Below are 17,708 nucleotides of genomic sequence, written 5' to 3' on the forward strand. Positions count from 1 at the left end.
CCAGATGTGACTTGGCAAAACTGGGCTCTGTGAAAAAGAGCCCCAGCTGCTGTACAGTCTTGAAAGCTACCCAGCCTCTTTGAGCCTTACCTGAGTTGTTACAAGATTGTATATCTTGACCTCTGTATTCAGCTCACGGAGTGCCTGGTGTCCAGCCAGATGTATAATAAATGCTTATCACCTGTCCTTTCTTAATCCTTCTCCATCTCCCTCTGCCCCTCAGCCTGCATCCCTCTGCCTCACTGCTGCACCATTCTTCTGAGGTTTTCAATCCTGGATGTACTGATGTGTAAGTCAGAGATAGCCAGTCCTTCCAGATGCCCATCCAGCCTGGTTCCCACACTGAGCCCCATCTCTCTGGGGAGAGGGGCACCAGCATGTGGGAGAGCCATGTCCTGGGACACTTGTAAGCCTCGCTAGGCTGGGATTGAGTGGACAGGCCAGAGGACAAGCTCTTAGTGCAGCCCTGCCCTGGCCAGACCTGCCTTCTGAATGGGGTGTTCTCGCGGCCTCTCTGCCCTGGGCTACATTGCTCAGACTTGAGGCCCCTTATGGTCCCCACCCTCAGAAATTCTGCTTTGATGACCTGGAGTGGGGCTTGGGCATCAGGATTCACTTTTCAAACCCCTTTGGGAATTTGAGGGTACAGCTAGGAATGAAGACCACTGATCCTTTCTGGCTGAATCCACTCACTGTATGCATGAGAAGACCAAAGCCCAGAGAAGACAAGGACTTGTCTAAGGCCAGGGACTGCAAGGATCAAGCCAGAATCTTTCCTTCCAAGTGCCTACCTCTGGGCAGAGGTGTGGGCCCCCGCCCCGCAAGCTGGCTTCTTTAGGAGGAGCTTTGTTCTGCTGGTTTCCTGGGGGTGGGATAAGCTGGATACAGAACTGTCCCCAGGTGAAGCCAGTGTCCCCAAGCTTGCTGCTGAGCTTTATGGGACACCCCCCCACCCCCCCACCCCGGCTGCCCATCCAGGCCCTGCTGCCTCAGCCCCTCCTTTGCCTCCCAGAATATCTGGCTATTATTATCCAAATCTCACTCCTCCAGCTCCCTCAGCCCAGTGGTGGGAGGAGGCGGGAAGGAACATCTGTCAGGTGCTCCCTTGTGAGTTTGAGGCATGCAGGCTCCCAGCTTGGGCTGCCATAGGAACACCTGCCCCTTCCTCCTCTTCATCTCCTTCCCTGGCCTCAGAGGGATGTATGGGGTCCTTCGTCACCATCCACAGGGCAGTAGGAGATCACCTTTGCCTTTGCTGGTGACCTGGCCTTTTGATTCATCAGCAGCCAGGGAAGCTGGGGGCCACATGTCCAGCTCTCATGGAATAGAAGTCCTTATGTCGCTGACTGACCCTGTGCTCTAGGACCTGAGACTGAGCAGAAATGCAAAGCACAGACCTGCTCCTTGCTCCTTCCCACAGTTCTGCTCGCACCGTAGCACATCTGTGCAGGTGCTTCTGCCAAGGCCCCTGGCATGTCCACAGTCCTCCTCACTGACCGAATGAGTGCAGACAGCTCGCAGTGTCAGTGGCACAGGTTTCTAAGTATAGATACCAGGCTGCGCCGAGGCTGCTGGTAAGTCCCAGGGCACCATCTGATCCCCAGTGTGGCCAAACTCACCCTGCTTTTGGCCGTAGAAAACAGAGACCAGCAGTTTCCTGTTCATGCTGTGGCTTAATTACCACAGACTGGGGCATGTCAGAGCTCAACTAGCCCTGCTCTCTCACTGTGATCAGAAAGAAAAATTTAAATAAATAAATAAATAAATAAATAAATAAATAAATAAATAAATAAAAGAAAGAAAGAAAGAAAGAAAGAAAGAAAAATTTAATGTCACATCTGGAAAACATTGATTGTGGTTCAAAGGGCAGTGGCAGAGCCAGGGAGGCAGTGTTCTGCTGTCCACCTGTGTGCTTCCATGCTAACGGCACATTGGGCCCAGGACTGGGCATCTTTGCCAAACAGGCTGGCGTCCATGTGTTCTCTTCTTGGTTTCTAGTCCCATAGTTTCCTCCTTAGACAGAAGCTAGGGTGGGCAGTGATTCTCCTGGAAGCACTAAGGATTTGAAGCCCCCATCCCTTCTGATTTCCAGGGTCGCAGAGGACATGGTCCTTTGCCCCTCTCTTGGAGACAGCCTAGTGTCTTCTGTGGGCCTCCAGGCAGGTGGAACACCCTCTGGGGGACAGGGCCCCTCAGACCTGAGAGGGTTTCTCAGTGGCTTTACCTGCAAGCTCACCTTCAGCAGGAGGTGAAGTTGATTGCCTGACTTGGTTTTGGTTAGAGGTCATCTAGAAAGGTTGTGAGTGAGTTACTGTGGTTTGAAGTGACTTAAGGCAGCCTTGGCTGTGCCTGTCACTGTGGTAGCAGGTCACATCCTTGCATGAGGTTTGAGGGGGGCCAAGGTGCTGTGGGGCATGCTTGAGTCATCATATTAGATGATATTATGGCCACCTCGGGGGATCTGCACAGCCCCCGGGCCTCTTCAGGATACCCCTCTAGCTGGAGGCCTGGGCTGTCAGGGGATCTTTTTCTTCCTATACCAGGATATACCCCCAGATTCAAGCATAACAACTACTTCATGCATTTTCTTCCCTTGGTTAACTTTGAGCCCCAAGATAGTCTGGCTGCCAGCACTTTGTATCCAGGGTGGGTGGCTCCCTAAGAAGGCCTGGCCACCCAGAGTCCTTGCTGCTGGGAAGTGTCATTTGCATGTAGGAATAAAGCTTTAGAAGTCACTGAGCCAGGTGTGGTGGCACATGCCTGTAATCCCAACACGCAGGAGGCTGAGGCAGGAGGAGTGCTGAGTTCGAGGCCATCCTGGGCCATGTAGTGAGTTCAAGGTCCACTTGGACTACATACTGAGACCCTGTCTCAAAAAAAGTCATTTATTAGTTCGACCATTGGAAGGCATCACATTGGTTCCTACAGGGTGTCCATGCTGAGACCCAGTAGCTCTGTGAATGTGATTTTTTTCTGTCTGCACAGATTTGAGCTAGTTGCCACCATGTAAAAATCAACCATTCAAAAATAAAAATTCAGATTTCTTTAATACTCAAAAGGTCTGGTGCTGCCCTATGGCTTCCTCTTTTGCCGTTGCTGCTGTCTAAGGAGGAAAGCATGTGAGACCCTCGTTCTGCCAGGTGACCTGCTTGTGGACTGATGGATAACTCCTTTGACAGCAGCTTCTAAGGAGTCCAGGGTGGTCCTTCAGGGAAGAGAGACTGACCAATACAAGGAACAGTTGCTTAGGAATAACGATGATAATCTTGGGGGCAGTGGTGTGCTAAGTGACCACTTTCCCTGTGGTGAGAATGCTCCATTCATGGCCCAGGAAGCAGTTGCCTATCCTAGGAGACCCAGGGGCAGCTCTGATAATAAAGGCCCTAGAATGGCTCTCTTGCCCAGCACCCCTGCCCAACCTCTAGTGTGGTCTGGCCCATCCTTAACACTGGAATTGGAGCATAAAGAGAGGGCGCAAGAGAGGGAAAGGAAAGGAGCCCCTCCTGCCTTATTTAAGGGGAATACACTGGTGCCTGAAGCCACAGGGGCCTGACAGACATTTTCTTGCTAATTTGAAGCTATGGGGGCGTCCTTTCTTTTTACATTTTTAATTTTTTGAGGAGATAGATTTGAACATATTCTGTCTTTCTCTTTTCCTGGGAGTTAGTTCAGTTGCATAAAGAACAAAGAACATTTTATTTTACAGTGTAGTTTTTTTCAGAAAGTAGGTAGAATTTTAATTTACTTTGAAACAGTAATCCCCCCCACACCCCTCCCAAACAAAAGTAACTTCTAAGTTCCAAGGTGAACAAGAGACAGCATGGGATCATTGAAGGGGCTTTGGAATCTGGCACATCTGGCCTTCATTCTGGCCCAGCTGTTTTTATTAACTCACATGAGGTCTCAGAACCTACCAAATGAACTGAACAGCATCTCCTTGCTGGATTGTTTAGAGTGGAGATAATGTACACAAGCGCTGGGTATATTTGCTGGCAAGTAGCTTCTAATAATGAATGTAGTTATTTGAGAAATTGAAACTGGGAGTGGGTGGGGAGATTGGGGAATACAAAGGAAGGGAAAAAGAAACCCCATTGTCAGACAGATCGCATCTTCCAGCACACAGCTGGCTTATCACAGACAGACAGCCTGGAAAACTGTGTCTGTATGTGCGTCTGCATGTGTGCTTCAGGGTGTGTGCCCGCTCGTGGGTGTTTGTGGGTGATGAACCGAGAGGACTCCATTTGTAGAAGGTGGGGAGTTGCTCCCAGCAGGTCTGTTAAAGTGAGGGTCACTTCTGTTCTGCCCCAGCAATTCCCTCATGTAAAAGAGAGGGGAGAGATGTCAAAACTGGACTGCAGTGGAGAAGAGAGTTGCTGAGGGGAACAAAGGAAGGCACGTGTGGGATCATTATTTAATCAGCTGCCCCTGTCTGTGCTGGCCTTATCAGTGCTTTCCTGTTTTCCTCTTTATCATCTAGAGGAATTTCTGACAATCAAAGGTTTGTCTGACCAATGATGAGCTTCTTGGTACTATTATGCATCTGTTTCTCGTTTTGGTGTAAATGGTCCTAAACAGCAATAAGAATCTTACCCAGGTCCCTGGAGGGGGGAGAATAGCTGGCAAGGCACAGAGGTGCCTGCCCAAGGCACTATGGAGGGAGGAGGGGCTTGGGGCTCCCCATCATTGTCCCCAGAGCCTGGCCAGTTTCTCCATTACGTTCAGTGTTGAGAACTGAGTCTACAGCATTATGAAGGCACTGACATTGATGTTGCTTTTTAAAAGTAAAATTAGAAGCAGGGGATTTAGCTCAGTGGTTCCACTGCCTGCCCCGCAATTCGATCCCAGGTACCAAAAAAAAACCGTAAAATTAGGCAAACTTGCTGGGGAAAAAAATCATTGAAAATCAGATTCTCAAGAACTGTGAACTTTACAGGATTGTATCTAGCCTTCCTTGTTATAGTAAATCTGGAAAATACAGAAAGGGCTAAAGAAGAAGAAAAAAGAACCCAATCTGGTCATGTACCTTTTTGCTCTCTCTCTGCTCTTCCTGCATTGTAATTTCTTGTTGATACTGACACCCCCTTACACACACACACACACACACACACACACACACACACACACGCACACACACACACGGCTGCAAGCCCAGGGAGGCAAGGGACATGGCCCCATTGTTTTTTGTATCAGCTGCAGGCTTGTGTGTACCTCCTTCTGAGAAAAGCCAAAGCTTTGAAGTCAGTTAAGCTTGATTCAAATATTAATTCTTTGTATTACTTTTCTATTGCCACTTAACATATTTAGAGACTTAAAGCCTCTCCCGTGTATTAGCTTACAGCTTAGTAGGTGGGTAATGAATAGGGGAAGCTAGGTAGGTTCTGCTACCTTCCTTGTTTAGAATTTTAAAAGGCCAAATAAGGCTTTGGCCAGGCAGGCCTAGTATCTCTAAGCTTTGGGAAAGAGACCACTTAGGAGTTCATTTAGGTTGTTGGTAGAATCCAATTCCTTTTGGGTTTAGGGGTGAAAGGCAGTTTCCTGCCTACCCTTTGATGGTCCCTTGAAATAAACTGACAAAAGACAGGTTAAACAAATAATTGGTCATTTAAAATAGGAAAAGGTCCAAAGGTGTAGGGGTGGTGGGAGGGGAGGGGGAAAGGGAAGAAGGGAAAGGAAAAATTATGAGAAAAGGAAAAAAATGGAAACAAAATCTGTATAAATAGGGAAGGGTGGAGGGGGTGAAGGGTGCACAGGTAATGAGGAAAAAAATAAGAACCAAGATACATCACATACAGGTACAAGCATCCAATGATAAATGTAAATGTATTATATACCTAAAATGTACCAATAAAAGAATTTAAAAAAAAACAGGTTAAATAGGAGAAAAGACATGTGAGCTTACTACATGCATAGACAGAATCACATACTCTACTCCCATTAGCCCAAAACATTTTCCAGGCTTATATACCCTTTTCCTGTAAAGGGAGAGGGACATTGGGAATGTAGAGGCCCTAAGTGATAATTAGGGAGAGTGTTCCCAGTGACAAAAGTGGCTTCTGATTCTCTTGGAATTTGGGTGAGCCCAAGGTATAGACACTGTCTCGCAGTGGAAGGCCATGCGGGTGCAGCTGCAGTCCCTAGCCATCTTTTCTGAGGTAGATGCCAGATTTTGGATGGGACAGAGGCAGTGGAGCTCCTTATTGCAGTCTGATATTTTTTCTCTCCACTTTGGAACTAAGGATCAAACCCCAGGGATGCTCTACCACTGAAGCGCATCCCCAGCCCTTTTTATTTAATTTTCAAAAATTTTTGAAATAGTCTTGCCCAGTTGCCTAGGCAGGATTTGAACTTGCAGTCCTCCTGCCTCAGTGTTCCACGGGCTGGGATTATGGTCATGTGCTACCACACCCAGCTTGCATTCTGGTCTTAATGGAGAAAAAGACTTCCAGAGAGAACATTGGAGGGAGAAGCAGTACAAGGTTAGAGGGAACTGGATGCTAAGCCCACTTTTAAGGCCAATTTCCTAAGTTTAGATCATGCTACTCAACATGCCCACATCTTGGGGTATCTTTCTCAGTGCCCCATTATGTCTATGGAGCTGAGGTTCCCTCCTCCATTTCCTTGCTGCCTGTCAGCTGGTGTCACCCTTTGTTGAAGAGGCCACCTGCCTTCTTTCTCAGGTTGCCTTCTCTGTCTCCACAAAGTCCTTACCACGTTCTTTTTACGTTTAACTCTGCTGCCACTCAGAGAAAATCTTTTGTGTTTGAAGGGCTCTTGTAACCCTACTTGGCCTATTTCCCTATTGTCCTGTAATATAATGTCACTGGGAATAGCACCTGGGGCAAGGGTCCTAAATCACCTTTTATTCTTCTAGTCTCATCCTTTCCTACTAGGTGACACGGCCTGTCTGGTCCCCTGTCTTTAGGTATCATGTGGGCTGGGTGACTGGGTTTTTGTTGTTGCTCTTTTTGGTTTTTTGAGACAGGGTCTCAGTATGTAGGTCAGGCTGGCCTTGAACTCAGGGCAGTCCTCCTGCCTCAGACTCCCAGGTGCCAGGATCACAGGCGTGTCCCACCACTCCCCACAGGCGACCAGTTTTGAATGAGTTAAATAAACAAATTAATAAGTGCCTCTGTGGAGCTTGTTGAGGTTCTTTTTTTTTCTTAATTCTTTGTTGGGCCAGTTTTATTTGAAATTTCTCATCTGATTCAGGCAGGACATAGTTATAAAGGGCCATCTTTGAAGTGTTGGTCATTGTAACAGTGACCATGATTCCTAACTCCGGTGCAGAGGAATGAAAAGAATCTCCCTCATGCAAAGCTTTCCTGTGTTTTCTTCCTTCCCCTGCACCTACCCCAAACTTGGCGTCTCCCTTCAGCTGCTGTCTGTGGGAGCGCTGAGGGCGGGGAGGTGCCTGTGTCCTCAGACAAGTGGTGGCTTCAGTCGGGGAGGCTGGCCCAGCCAGCAGCTGGCCCCTGCCACTCACCAGGGAGGCCAGGCCGAGGATGCTGTGGCGCTGCTGACTGACTGCTCACCCGGCTCTCTGCTTGTGCCCCTCAGGAGATCCTCCACAAGCTCAAGGGGGATCAGCTGGATGCCCTGCTGGAGATGGACGAGGCCAAGGTGAAGGAGACACTGCAGCGCTGCGGTGCCAGCGCCGAGGAGTGTGGCCGCCTGCAGCAAGCCCTCACCTGCCTTCGGAAGGTGACAGGCCTGGGTAGGTGGGGCTTGCTTCCTTCCAGGCCTCTGCCTGTGCCTGACTCCCAGGTCTGGCCTTGGGGTGGGTCCTCTGCCAAGGCAGGGCATGGGGCAGGGCAGATGTGGCTCAGGCTGGGCAGCTTGGAAAGGCTGGCTAGATGTTCACAAAGTATGTGACTGGCCTGGGCCAGAAGGGAGGCTTCCCAGGGTCCACAGGACTCTGGATCTTATTTGGCCATTCTGGCCAGTCAAGCCCAGGAAGGTTTACATTGTTAGAATCTCTGCTGGCCGGCCCTGTGTGACCTGCCCCCAGGGAAGGTGTCTGAGAGGGGGGTGCCCTTCACCAGCTTCCTGCATTCCATTCTCTGCCCTCTCTGATCCCAACCCGCTCTCCTCTTGCTGCCAGCCCCAGTGACACACTGAGCTCTGTGCTCAGAAACACGCGCTGATGTGGGCTTAGCCTGAGCCAAGCATGACTAGAGAAATGGTGCGGTTTTTCAGCTGGAGGCATGTATATGGCTCTCCCAGCTGAATGTGTAATCCTGGCATTATGACAAGGACCTTGGGAGTTATTCGCAGGCTCTCCGAATCTTGTCTTGGAAATAGCTTCAAATGCCTGACTTAACACCCCGTCTACCACACAGATGAGGCATTAAAATGAGCCTAATGAATGGAATTAGGCCTATTTTTAATTATTTGAGCTGCCTGTTTTCTCTCTGGCTGCCTGAGGCTTAAGGAAATCAGTAAGGTTTATATTGTTTGATTTTTTTTTTTTCCCCAAAGAGTATTAGGTTTAATTCTTCCCTAGCTGTTTTTTACCAAGACCTCTGAACACAGAGTACTGTGTAGAGAGTTTCACCCAATTTAGAAAATCTTGATCTGTGGGCAACTTGGAAGGTGCTGGAGATAAATACCAGAGGTGTGACCCACATCCGCATCCCTACAGAGGAGGAGACTGAGCCCTGAGCCCTGAGCCCGACCAGAGACGGGGAGGGTTTGGTCAAGGACACACAGCAGCTGCTGACAGTGGTTGAGCCTTGGGCTCCACTGGTGACTGGGTTGTTTCCCAGCAGTGGAAAGGCTGAGCTCCCAAGCTGGGATCTCTGGGTAACACATCAGCTCACCTCCTTAGCTGTTCACTGCAGCCCAGTCAAAGCAAAGGTGGGCTGTGGAATCGGACCTCTGTGACCACTTAGAACCCGTGGGACCTTGGCCAGTTCCTTAAGCTCTCTGTGCCTCAGTTTCCTTATATGTCTTATGGAGGTCATAGCAACCCCTCACTCAGGGTTGTTGTGAAGATGAAACAAGTTCAGGTGGTGTTCTTAGGCACTGTTCTTTTGAGTATTAGGCCTGTCGAGTGATTGACCTCATGTTCGTTGTGATCTCCGGTCTTAGGACAGGTGAGAGATGATTCTCTGTGCTGGTGAACAGAGAATGATCAGTCTCACACTCCCCATCCTTTATCCATCTCACGCATCACTAGTGAGTCCATGAACTCTGCTGTGAGCAGCTCCACAGTCACTGTCAAACAGCCACTGCCATGACTGGGTGGCATCACAGCAGGTCCCCATTTGCCATCCTTGAGCTGACCCAAAACAGTGGTGATTATAGGCAGCTTGAATCTGGAGCCTGTTACCTTGGCAGACTAGCCCACAGATTCGAGGAGCTGTTTTATCATGCCCTCAGCAGGAAGGATATATCCAGTGCCCCCAGTAGGCTAGCATATTAAGCCGTGCTGTTGTGGATGTAGTTCTAAAGGAGCCACAGCATCAGAGAAGGCTAACTTGCCCTGCCCAGCTGACTAGAAACAGAATAGAAAGACACCATGAAGTGAAGTGGGAGGAGGTTTGTTGGCGGAGGGGATAGAATGCACAAAGGCACCTTATGAATTATGAAGGCGAAGTCTTCTCTACTCCCATAGACCATAGATGGTGAGACCTGACCTCCTCAGATGACCTCACACATATCGTTACCTCCGAAGATGTTTTAATGTACTCAGAATCCATAGCATTGTGGGAGAGAAGGGGCACGGTGCTGTGGTCAAGACTGAAGGGTTCAACTCCCATCCCATCACATTCTTAGCCACCTGACCTTGGGCAGTGTCCCCAACCTCACTTGGCCGCTGGGGAGAAGGGAAGCACAGCAGGGAGGCTGAGGGAGATGGGGCATGTGCAGCACGCAGTGGAAGGGCTCCAGTGCTGAGGTGCATGTTCTCCCTTCCCAAGCTCACTCTGTGATGGGGCTGGGAGGAGAGAGGCTACTTCTCCTTCCTCTGACAGCCCTTGGCTCTTTCCCCTGCCCTCCACCCCTCAGAGTCTCCCCACCTCCTCCTGGCTTAGACCTGTGTCATCCTTAGCATGACATCTGAGGCCTTGCCCGAGGTGGCTGGACTGACCCCTCCATCTTCATCTCTTGTCTCTCCTGAACTTGTACCAGCCTCTTGAGGTCCAAAGGACTCTGTCATTATCTGAAGATGCTATGTTCTCCCATTACTTCTGTGAACAGGTTTTTTATGTCCTTTGCGCTGACTCTTGCTGTTTCATTGACTCTGATGAATCTTACATTCTTCTTTGCATCATCTTGCAGTTGCAATTTGGATTGTTGATGGTGTGTTCTCTTGCTTTGCATGTGCTGTTCCCCCTACCTGGTACACTTTCCTCTCCCTCTTTGCCCGCTGGCTCTGCCCTCACCCCCAGGCTGATGCTGCGTCCTCCTCCTCTCCAGAGTCCCAATGTTGTCACAGTTCCTGGTACACTTTGTTGCATGTCTGTCACTCTCAGTCATTGAACTTGCTGAGCTTGGGTGTGTCTTTTTTTATACCTGTATGCCCAGTATCCAGCAGAGGTTTGAATGAGAGGGCTGACTGTGCCTGCCACTGAGTTCAAACCCACAGAGCCTCATGATCTCAGTGGCCAGGAGAGGGTGATAGTGAGGGCAGCCAAGAGTCACATTCAGGCTCCTCTCGGAAGGGTGTGGCTGTCTGAAGTTGGCATGTGCTTTGCTGACATCTGAATCATTCTCTTTTCTTTCTTGTGGTGCTGAGTATCATACCGAGGCCTCACACATGTTAGACAAGGGCTCTACCACTGAACTACACCCCAGCCCTTGAATTTTCTTTAACTGAAGTTTCCCTTCCTTCACACATTCCAGCTTCTCTTTCCTAAGTCTCAAGGCTCAGTTACTGTTTCCTTTCTGACTGAAGTTACTGCTGTGTTGGGGTACATTTCCCAGCTTACTGTCACCAGACATGATAGTAAGGGCCCTGCATGAGCCAGTCCCTCTCTGGGCCTTGCTCCCCTTCCGTGTTCTGGGGACAGTCATACTGTAACTGAGCTGATGGCCTCATCACCTGGGTGACGTGGTGCAGGTACTCTGTGAGCCTGGTGTGAAGGCTGGTGTTGGAGCCTCTGCTAAGGCATGGAGCCCCCTCAGACTGAGTGCCCACCTCTCTGGACATTCACACCTGCAAATCCCTGCTAGCCCCAACCTTCTGTGACATGCACCCTTGGCCCACAGGAGGGGAGCACAAAGAGGACTCTGGCTGGAGCTCTTCAGATGCTCGTCGGGAAAGCAGCTCAGGGCCATCTGTGGACACCCTGTCACCAGCCAGCCTGGCCTGGCCCCCAGGGAGCTCCCTGCTGGGCAGAGTGGGTGGTGGTGCCCAGGGCCCCCGCTCTGTCTCTGTGTCAGCTCTGCCTGCCTCGGACTCCCCGGCTCCCGGCCTCAGCGAGGGCTTCTCAGATACCTGTATCCCGCTGCACACCAGTGGCCGGCTGACCCCCCGAGCCCTGCACAGTTTCATTACCCCTCCAGCCACACCTCAGCTGCGCCGCCACGCTAAGCTAAAGCCACCAAGGACACCCCCACCGCCCAGCCGCAAGGTCTTCCAGCTGCTGCCCAGCTTCCCCACGCTTACCCGGAGCAAGTCGCATGAGTCGCAACTGGGAAACCGCATCGACGAGGTCTCCTCGATGAGGTGAGTGTAGACTGTGGCTTCCTCCTCATAAAGGTACATAAGAGGGACAGATAGTGTCAGCCGGTGTAGACGTGTGTGAAATGAAAAGCAAAAGGTGCCCCCATCTTTCAGTCTAATCCGCACACGACTTTAGCAGTTAGGGCTGAAGCCCAGTAGATTCATATGCACAAAGAAAATGATGCCATATCTCCATCACATAGGTCGAAGTAACAGATAGCTCCCAAATCTCCAGGATACAAAGATTTGTGCTCATTTGTGCTGCCTGTCCCTTGTGGGTCAACCTCCTCCCCGTCACAGATGGGTTAGAACAGCCGCTATGTGGAACATCCTTGGCCACTGTGGCAGAGCGAAAAGTGAATTCTAGATGTCGAGCACTGGCAATCAAGTGCAGTTGAGTCTCTATATCCATCGGTTGCAGAGCCAAGGAGTCACTCAGTGAGGTATTGAAAATGTTTGGAAAAAGAAAGTTACCTTGTTGCTGATGTGTAGTGTGAAGTTAAGCCTATAGTGCTTGTGTCTATGCTGAACATACACAGACTTTTTTCTTGTGATTATTTTCTAATACATTAGTAATCTGATTATTATCTAATAATAAGAAATCTGGAGATGACTTAAAGTATACAGGAGGATATATGCAGGTTGTATGCAAATGTTGTGCCATTTTTAATAGGGGACTTGAGTGTCTGCAGGTTTTGATATCCATGGTGGAGGAGGGGAGTCCTGGAACCAATCCTCCCAGGATATTGAACAACCATACCCTTTTTAGAAGCTCTCCTCACTGTTCATGGCTCTGCCCAAACAAGGGAACAAATGATGCAATTCTCCAATATGGCCAGAAGGCGAAACTGGAATATTTGGCTCAAAACACTAATGACTATCAAATGCCATGGACTCAGTCGTGTTACTTGTTTTTTCACAGTATCTTGATAGATCTGAGTACATAATATCAGTACATCTTGCAGTGTCTTACTCATTTTTTTTTATATATTTTATTTTTTGGTACCGGGGATCGAACTTGGGTCTTTGCGCTTACAAGGCAGGCGGCAGAACCACGGAGCTAAATCCCCAGCCCTCGTTTTTTTTTTAATTTAAAAATGTTTTCTATTTATACATTTTGAATAGGTGACAGTCACATGGTCCAGACTGTGTCAGCATTGTGGCTCATGTCTGTCCATAGGGGTACATGGTAAGACCTGTGCCCCTCACCATTTTCCCTGCCACCTGGTTCCCCTTTCAGGAGCCAACTAGGATTTCCATTTTGTATAAATCTTTAATAATTCAAACACCGTTGTTTGTACAGACTTGTTCCATTACATAGTTTATCTAACTTCTCCCTTTTGGTGGGCACTTAGATCATTGTCTTTATTGCTGTTATAAAGATTGCCCCTGTTGATCCGGTTGTATGGGTAGGATGGAAGGAAAGAAGGCTGTTTTCTCTGGGTGCCTCTTACCTTCGTGTACCTTTGAAGGTTGGGGTACAACTGGCTTCTCTCCCTGACGTGGGCAGCCCTTTTCTAGAGGGTTCCTGGGCCCTGTCATTCTTGGGCTTGGAGTCACGTTTGCTGGAGGACAAACACTCCCCACCCCCTCGTCTTGGGTCTGCTGTGGAGGACCCTGGAGAGCTCTGCAGGCTTAGAGTGTCTGGCTGAGGCACAGGAACCCGGTGTGCCCTGGCTGCCTCCTGATCAGGCTGCCCCACCCACTTGTGGCTAAGGGACACAGTGATCCTACTGTGTGAATGTGGGTCCCTCGAGGGGGCCTCACAGAGGACTGCGGCTGATGCCTGGTCTCTCATCTTCTCCTGAGGAGAGCATTAGGAAGCTCTGCTCTTGTTCCCAGGCTCTGGGCAAAGAACAGCCTCAGGCCAGGGACACCACCAGCCGTGGACCCTGAGATTCTGAGTCTAAACCCTCTCCCCCCAACCTGTGCCACCAAAACCAGCACTGACATGGATGCACAGGCCACCATGGTAAGCCCTGAGGGCAGGCAGAGTGCCCTTCTCCCTCCCAGCTCCTGTGTCCCTGGGAGCAACGCCAGCCCTGGAGGAGGTGTTGCTCAGGGCGTTCTCCTGCCCAACCCTTCTCAGGGTGCTCTTTGTAGCTGTCTTCTCTGCCCTCTGGCTCCAGCCACAGCCTCTAGCACACTGACCACTTCTGCCTACACCTGTGGGTCACATGGCCTAGAATAACCCCAAGAACCTCGGTTTCCTCAGCTGTGAACTGTGGCGAACTCAACTATGCTGGGTGGCTGGTGAGGCTTAAATCAGCTAATGTCTTAGAGTGCACAGCCCAGGGTGTTGTTTCAGTGTCCCCTGGCAGGGCCCGTCTGGGCCTTCCTGTTGAGGAAATGTCCCCACAGAGATCACAGGGCTTCCCATGGTCACTTGGCCAGCCTGGCCCCAAACCACGCCTCTGTCCCTGGCACCGGCCCCTTGCCTGCTCCTTCCTAACGGGTAAAGTTCTAGGAACTTGCTGATCCAGTGTGGTGACATAATCTCTCTCTCTCCTTTTTGTCTCTTTCAGATTTGGTAAGAGTGATTCATTTTCATCCCTTCTGCCACTGGGAGTCCTGTTTGTGTTGCTGCCCCCATCAGGGGTGGATTCTTTGACCCTCTTAGCCTGGTTGGCCTTTCCATAGTCCAGAAGCAGAGGCACTGGTGACCACTTCAGGAAGTAGCTCTGACACAGGTGGCCTTAAAATACAGCTGGACCCAGCCCAGCAGTGGGAAGTAGAGACCTGGAAAGTGTCATAGTCCATGGTAGCCCTGTGATGAGCCCTGTCTCCACTTTACTGTCCCTACAGTGACCTCTGGGGTGCCAGGTAAAGCAGTGCTGCTGGGAGGGAGGTGCCCCTGCCTGGGTTAGGGGTCTCGAGTTGTCCTCAGAGTCCTCTGGACCCTTCTCACCAGTTCTCACAAGACATTACTAGGGGGAGCTCTGAATTGCAGGGTATAGCTGCCCCCCTGGGAGAGGAGGAGGAAGCCCAGGCAACCTTGGACCCCCATTTTTTTACTCCTCCATCTCCATTTTGGGAACAGGGTCTCTTTGTGCTGGGAAGTACTGAAGATTGAATGAACCCAAGGCCTCCCACATGATAATCAAGCTCTCTACCAACAGCTACATCCACAAACCTTTATATATTTTATTTTGAGACAGGGTCTCGCTAAGTTGCCCATGCTGGCCTTGAACTTGTGATCTTCCTGCCTTAGCCTCCAGAGTAGCTGGGATGACAGGGATGGATCACTGCACCTGGTTGGGAGCTAGATCCCACATGTGCCGTACTGTTGGTCCTGTCTTGGACACAGCCAAGCCCCTGGAAACTGCTTTAATTGAGTGGAAATGCAGGAATGCCCAGAGTTTTTCTTTGCCTTAGTAAAATACAGTCAACCCTCGAGTCACAACTGGCCTGATAGACAAACAACTTGGGTTATGACCAGATTTTTAGTTTTAACTTATGAACAAAGTCTAGAGATATGACCTGAATGCTGGCTGCTTGCTTCCAGATGGTCTCAGATACAGATTTAACCCTTAAAGAGTTCTGGAAAGAACAGTACAACATCCTTTCTTGTGTGGGGTTAATTGAGAAATCCTGGGCCAATGTCTCTCTAAGGACAATGACATCTACCTATGCACAGGAAAGAGACTTTGAAGGCTATGTAGAGGAGCCTGAGCCTTAAGTTGACCAATTTGAGTTATAACCAGCCCTCATGACGAACGAATTGAGTTCATAAGTCAAGGATCCACTGTAGCAGCATATTTTCCTACCATTCATAGCTGGCTAAGGAGACTGGTGTCACTGAGGGTGAGGTCTTGGGAAGAAGAGAGGTTTACCAGGCAGTGACCTGCTGAAGGAAGCTGCTGTAGAGACCCCAGGGACATGTAGCATGGGAAGGAGAACCCTTGTGCTTCCCTCTCCCCAGGGGATATGCGGAAACCCCAGGGCCCTTAGCAGAGCCAGTTCCTCTCTCCCTAGGAGACCTCTGGCCTTATAACATGGCACTGGCACTACTGTGAGGCTACTAGGCCTTCAGGGCCAGTGTTTGTATGCAGGTCAGACAGCCAGCATGCCTGCCACATGGGCCACCTCACTCCCTGCCCTGAACCTGTGGTCGGTGGTATAAGTCAGGTTGGGTTCAGAGCCGGGTGGTTGAATTCTCACATTCCCAGTGTCTCTTTTGGAAGCCAGCCCCTCTTAGAGCTGTATTTAGATGGCCTTGACTGCTGACTGGGATGGAGTGCCCCTAGGAGGAAGTTGGGAGGGTCAGCTCCATGGCAGATGTGCCTGAGAGCTTCAGGCGGTAGAACTATGGGGACCCCAATCATCAGGAGGGTGGCAAAAGGCCCTTTGTCCCCATCAGAATCTCCATAGTACAGAGGCTGGGGATCAGTACTTCCACCCTTCTCTTGTGGATCCGATAGGTGGTACTTGGCCTTAGGTGAAGCAGCACTTGATGAGCACCAGCTATGTACAGGCCAGCATTCAAGGATGGAGGAGTGGCCACTGTTGGGAGGCACGATCAGGGGACACAAAATGACCACAGATCACTCAAGCACCGTGTTCCTGAACTTCCTGGGTCACAGATCCCTTTAATAATTGGATGAAAGTGTAGACCTTGTTTCCAGCAAGAAACCCTTGACATCCTGCTGACCAGTCTAGAGGGCTCTTGGACCCCAGAAGCCTATCTGAGGGCTTGGAAGGAGCAAGGGTGGGGCAGAGGGTTTGAGTTGGTTGTGTGGGGGCTGTGGGTGGGGAGAGATCATATCTGGCACTCACCCACTGCCCCGGCCTCTCCTGCTTTCAACACTGGGGCTGCCTGATCTTAAAGAAAGCCCCAGATTCACTCCAGTGAGGCAGGCAGAGGGCATGTCCAAGGCTAGTGCCTTTGCTCAGCAGAGAGGGACGGTGCCCAAGACGTCCCCAGAGGCTCTGCCTGCAGAGCCCAGTGGGCCTGGCCATATGAGGGCTTCACTTGTCCTCTTCCTTCACTCTTCCTGCCAAGAGCTAGCAACGCTGGCTGTCAGACAAGAGTCTCCTGGGTTCAGGCTGGAAGGGTAGGGATTGAACTTCATGGCCAACTAGCCTTGTGCCCTGTGCCTGAGCTCCAGCTTCTGTCACTTAACAAGTAGTAGCAGAATCAAGCCATTAAAGACTGGTGTGTCCCCGAGAAGGTGAGAAATGAGTGTGGGCAAACTTATCTCACCTTTGCATTGCCTGGTGGGGGGGGGGGTGTCTATTTTTTTCTTTTTCTGTTTTGGTTTTTTGAGGCAGGATCTTGGTATGTTTTCCAAGCTGGCCTTGAATTCACTTGTGGTGATCTTCTTGCTTCAGCCTTCTGAGTGCTGGATTACAGGCATGTGCCACTGCACCAGGTTCTTTTTTTTTTTTGCTTTTATTTTGGACACCTCGAGGCTTACCTGACCAGGGTAAAATCTACAGGGATGGCCAACTGAGCACTGGAAGAGGCCCGGCAATGATGATGGGTAGAGAGCAAGCCTAGCGTGTGGATGACCACATCACTCCCCTGGTCTAGCTGGCTGCCCCTGTTTTGGTAGATCTTAGTTAATTTCTCTGCTGTGTGACCATCACATCCTGTCTGGCCTATGACCTCTGAGCCAGAAGATCCCAGGCACAAGCTGTCCCAGACAGAGCTTCCTTCAGCTTGCCTAATCTGGCCTCTCTCCTCACAGATCTCTCTCGTGGATCCCCACAGATGGTACGAAGGGACATTGGGCTCTCGGTGACACACAGGTAGGTCTGGGTGGGGCAGGGTGCTGGGAGCCCCTGCTGAGCTGGGCAGTTATTCTGAGAGCTGTATCTCAGGGCTCTGTGCCTCCTGCCTGCCTGCCTTCCTTCCTTTCCTTCGGGTGACACAGCCGTGTGCCTTTGAGCCCTGGCCTTGTTGCCAGCCACCACAGAGACTTACTGGCCCCTCCTGGAGTCTCTTCCTCACCAATGCTGTAGAGAGGGGCTTGTAGGGATCCCCAGCAGGGACCACTCAGGCCTCTGCTCAAATGCTTGGGAGGCCATGTGTGGTGAC

General features: G+C 50.4%; 1 protein-coding gene across 5 annotated transcripts in view; it reads left to right on the top strand.

Annotated features, from left to right (window-relative positions):
* Ksr1 (kinase suppressor of ras 1) overlaps positions 1-17,708 on the top strand; it is a 140,894-nt gene that overhangs the window by 90,766 nt on the left and 32,420 nt on the right. For 3 of the 5 annotated variants that reach the window (XM_087191509.1, XM_087191510.1, XM_087191511.1), the window contains exons 4-7: positions 7,588-7,714; positions 11,212-11,671; positions 14,194-14,198; positions 17,359-17,419. In XM_087191509.1, coding sequence (XP_087047635.1) covers positions 7,588-7,714; positions 11,212-11,671; positions 14,194-14,198; positions 17,359-17,419 — 653 coding nt within the window. Of the gene's footprint in view, positions 1-7,557; positions 7,715-11,211; positions 11,672-14,193; positions 14,199-14,333; positions 17,420-17,708 lie in introns of those variants that run through there. The other 2 variants (XM_087191512.1, XM_013076832.3) reach the window with 2 other exon arrangements.

The sequence above is a fragment of the Heterocephalus glaber genome, unplaced genomic scaffold, assembly GCF_053883595.1.
Source record: "Heterocephalus glaber isolate CG9 unplaced genomic scaffold, H.glaber_assembly_v1.0 deba00001564, whole genome shotgun sequence".
Classification (NCBI taxonomy): Eukaryota; Metazoa; Chordata; class Mammalia; order Rodentia; family Bathyergidae; genus Heterocephalus; species Heterocephalus glaber.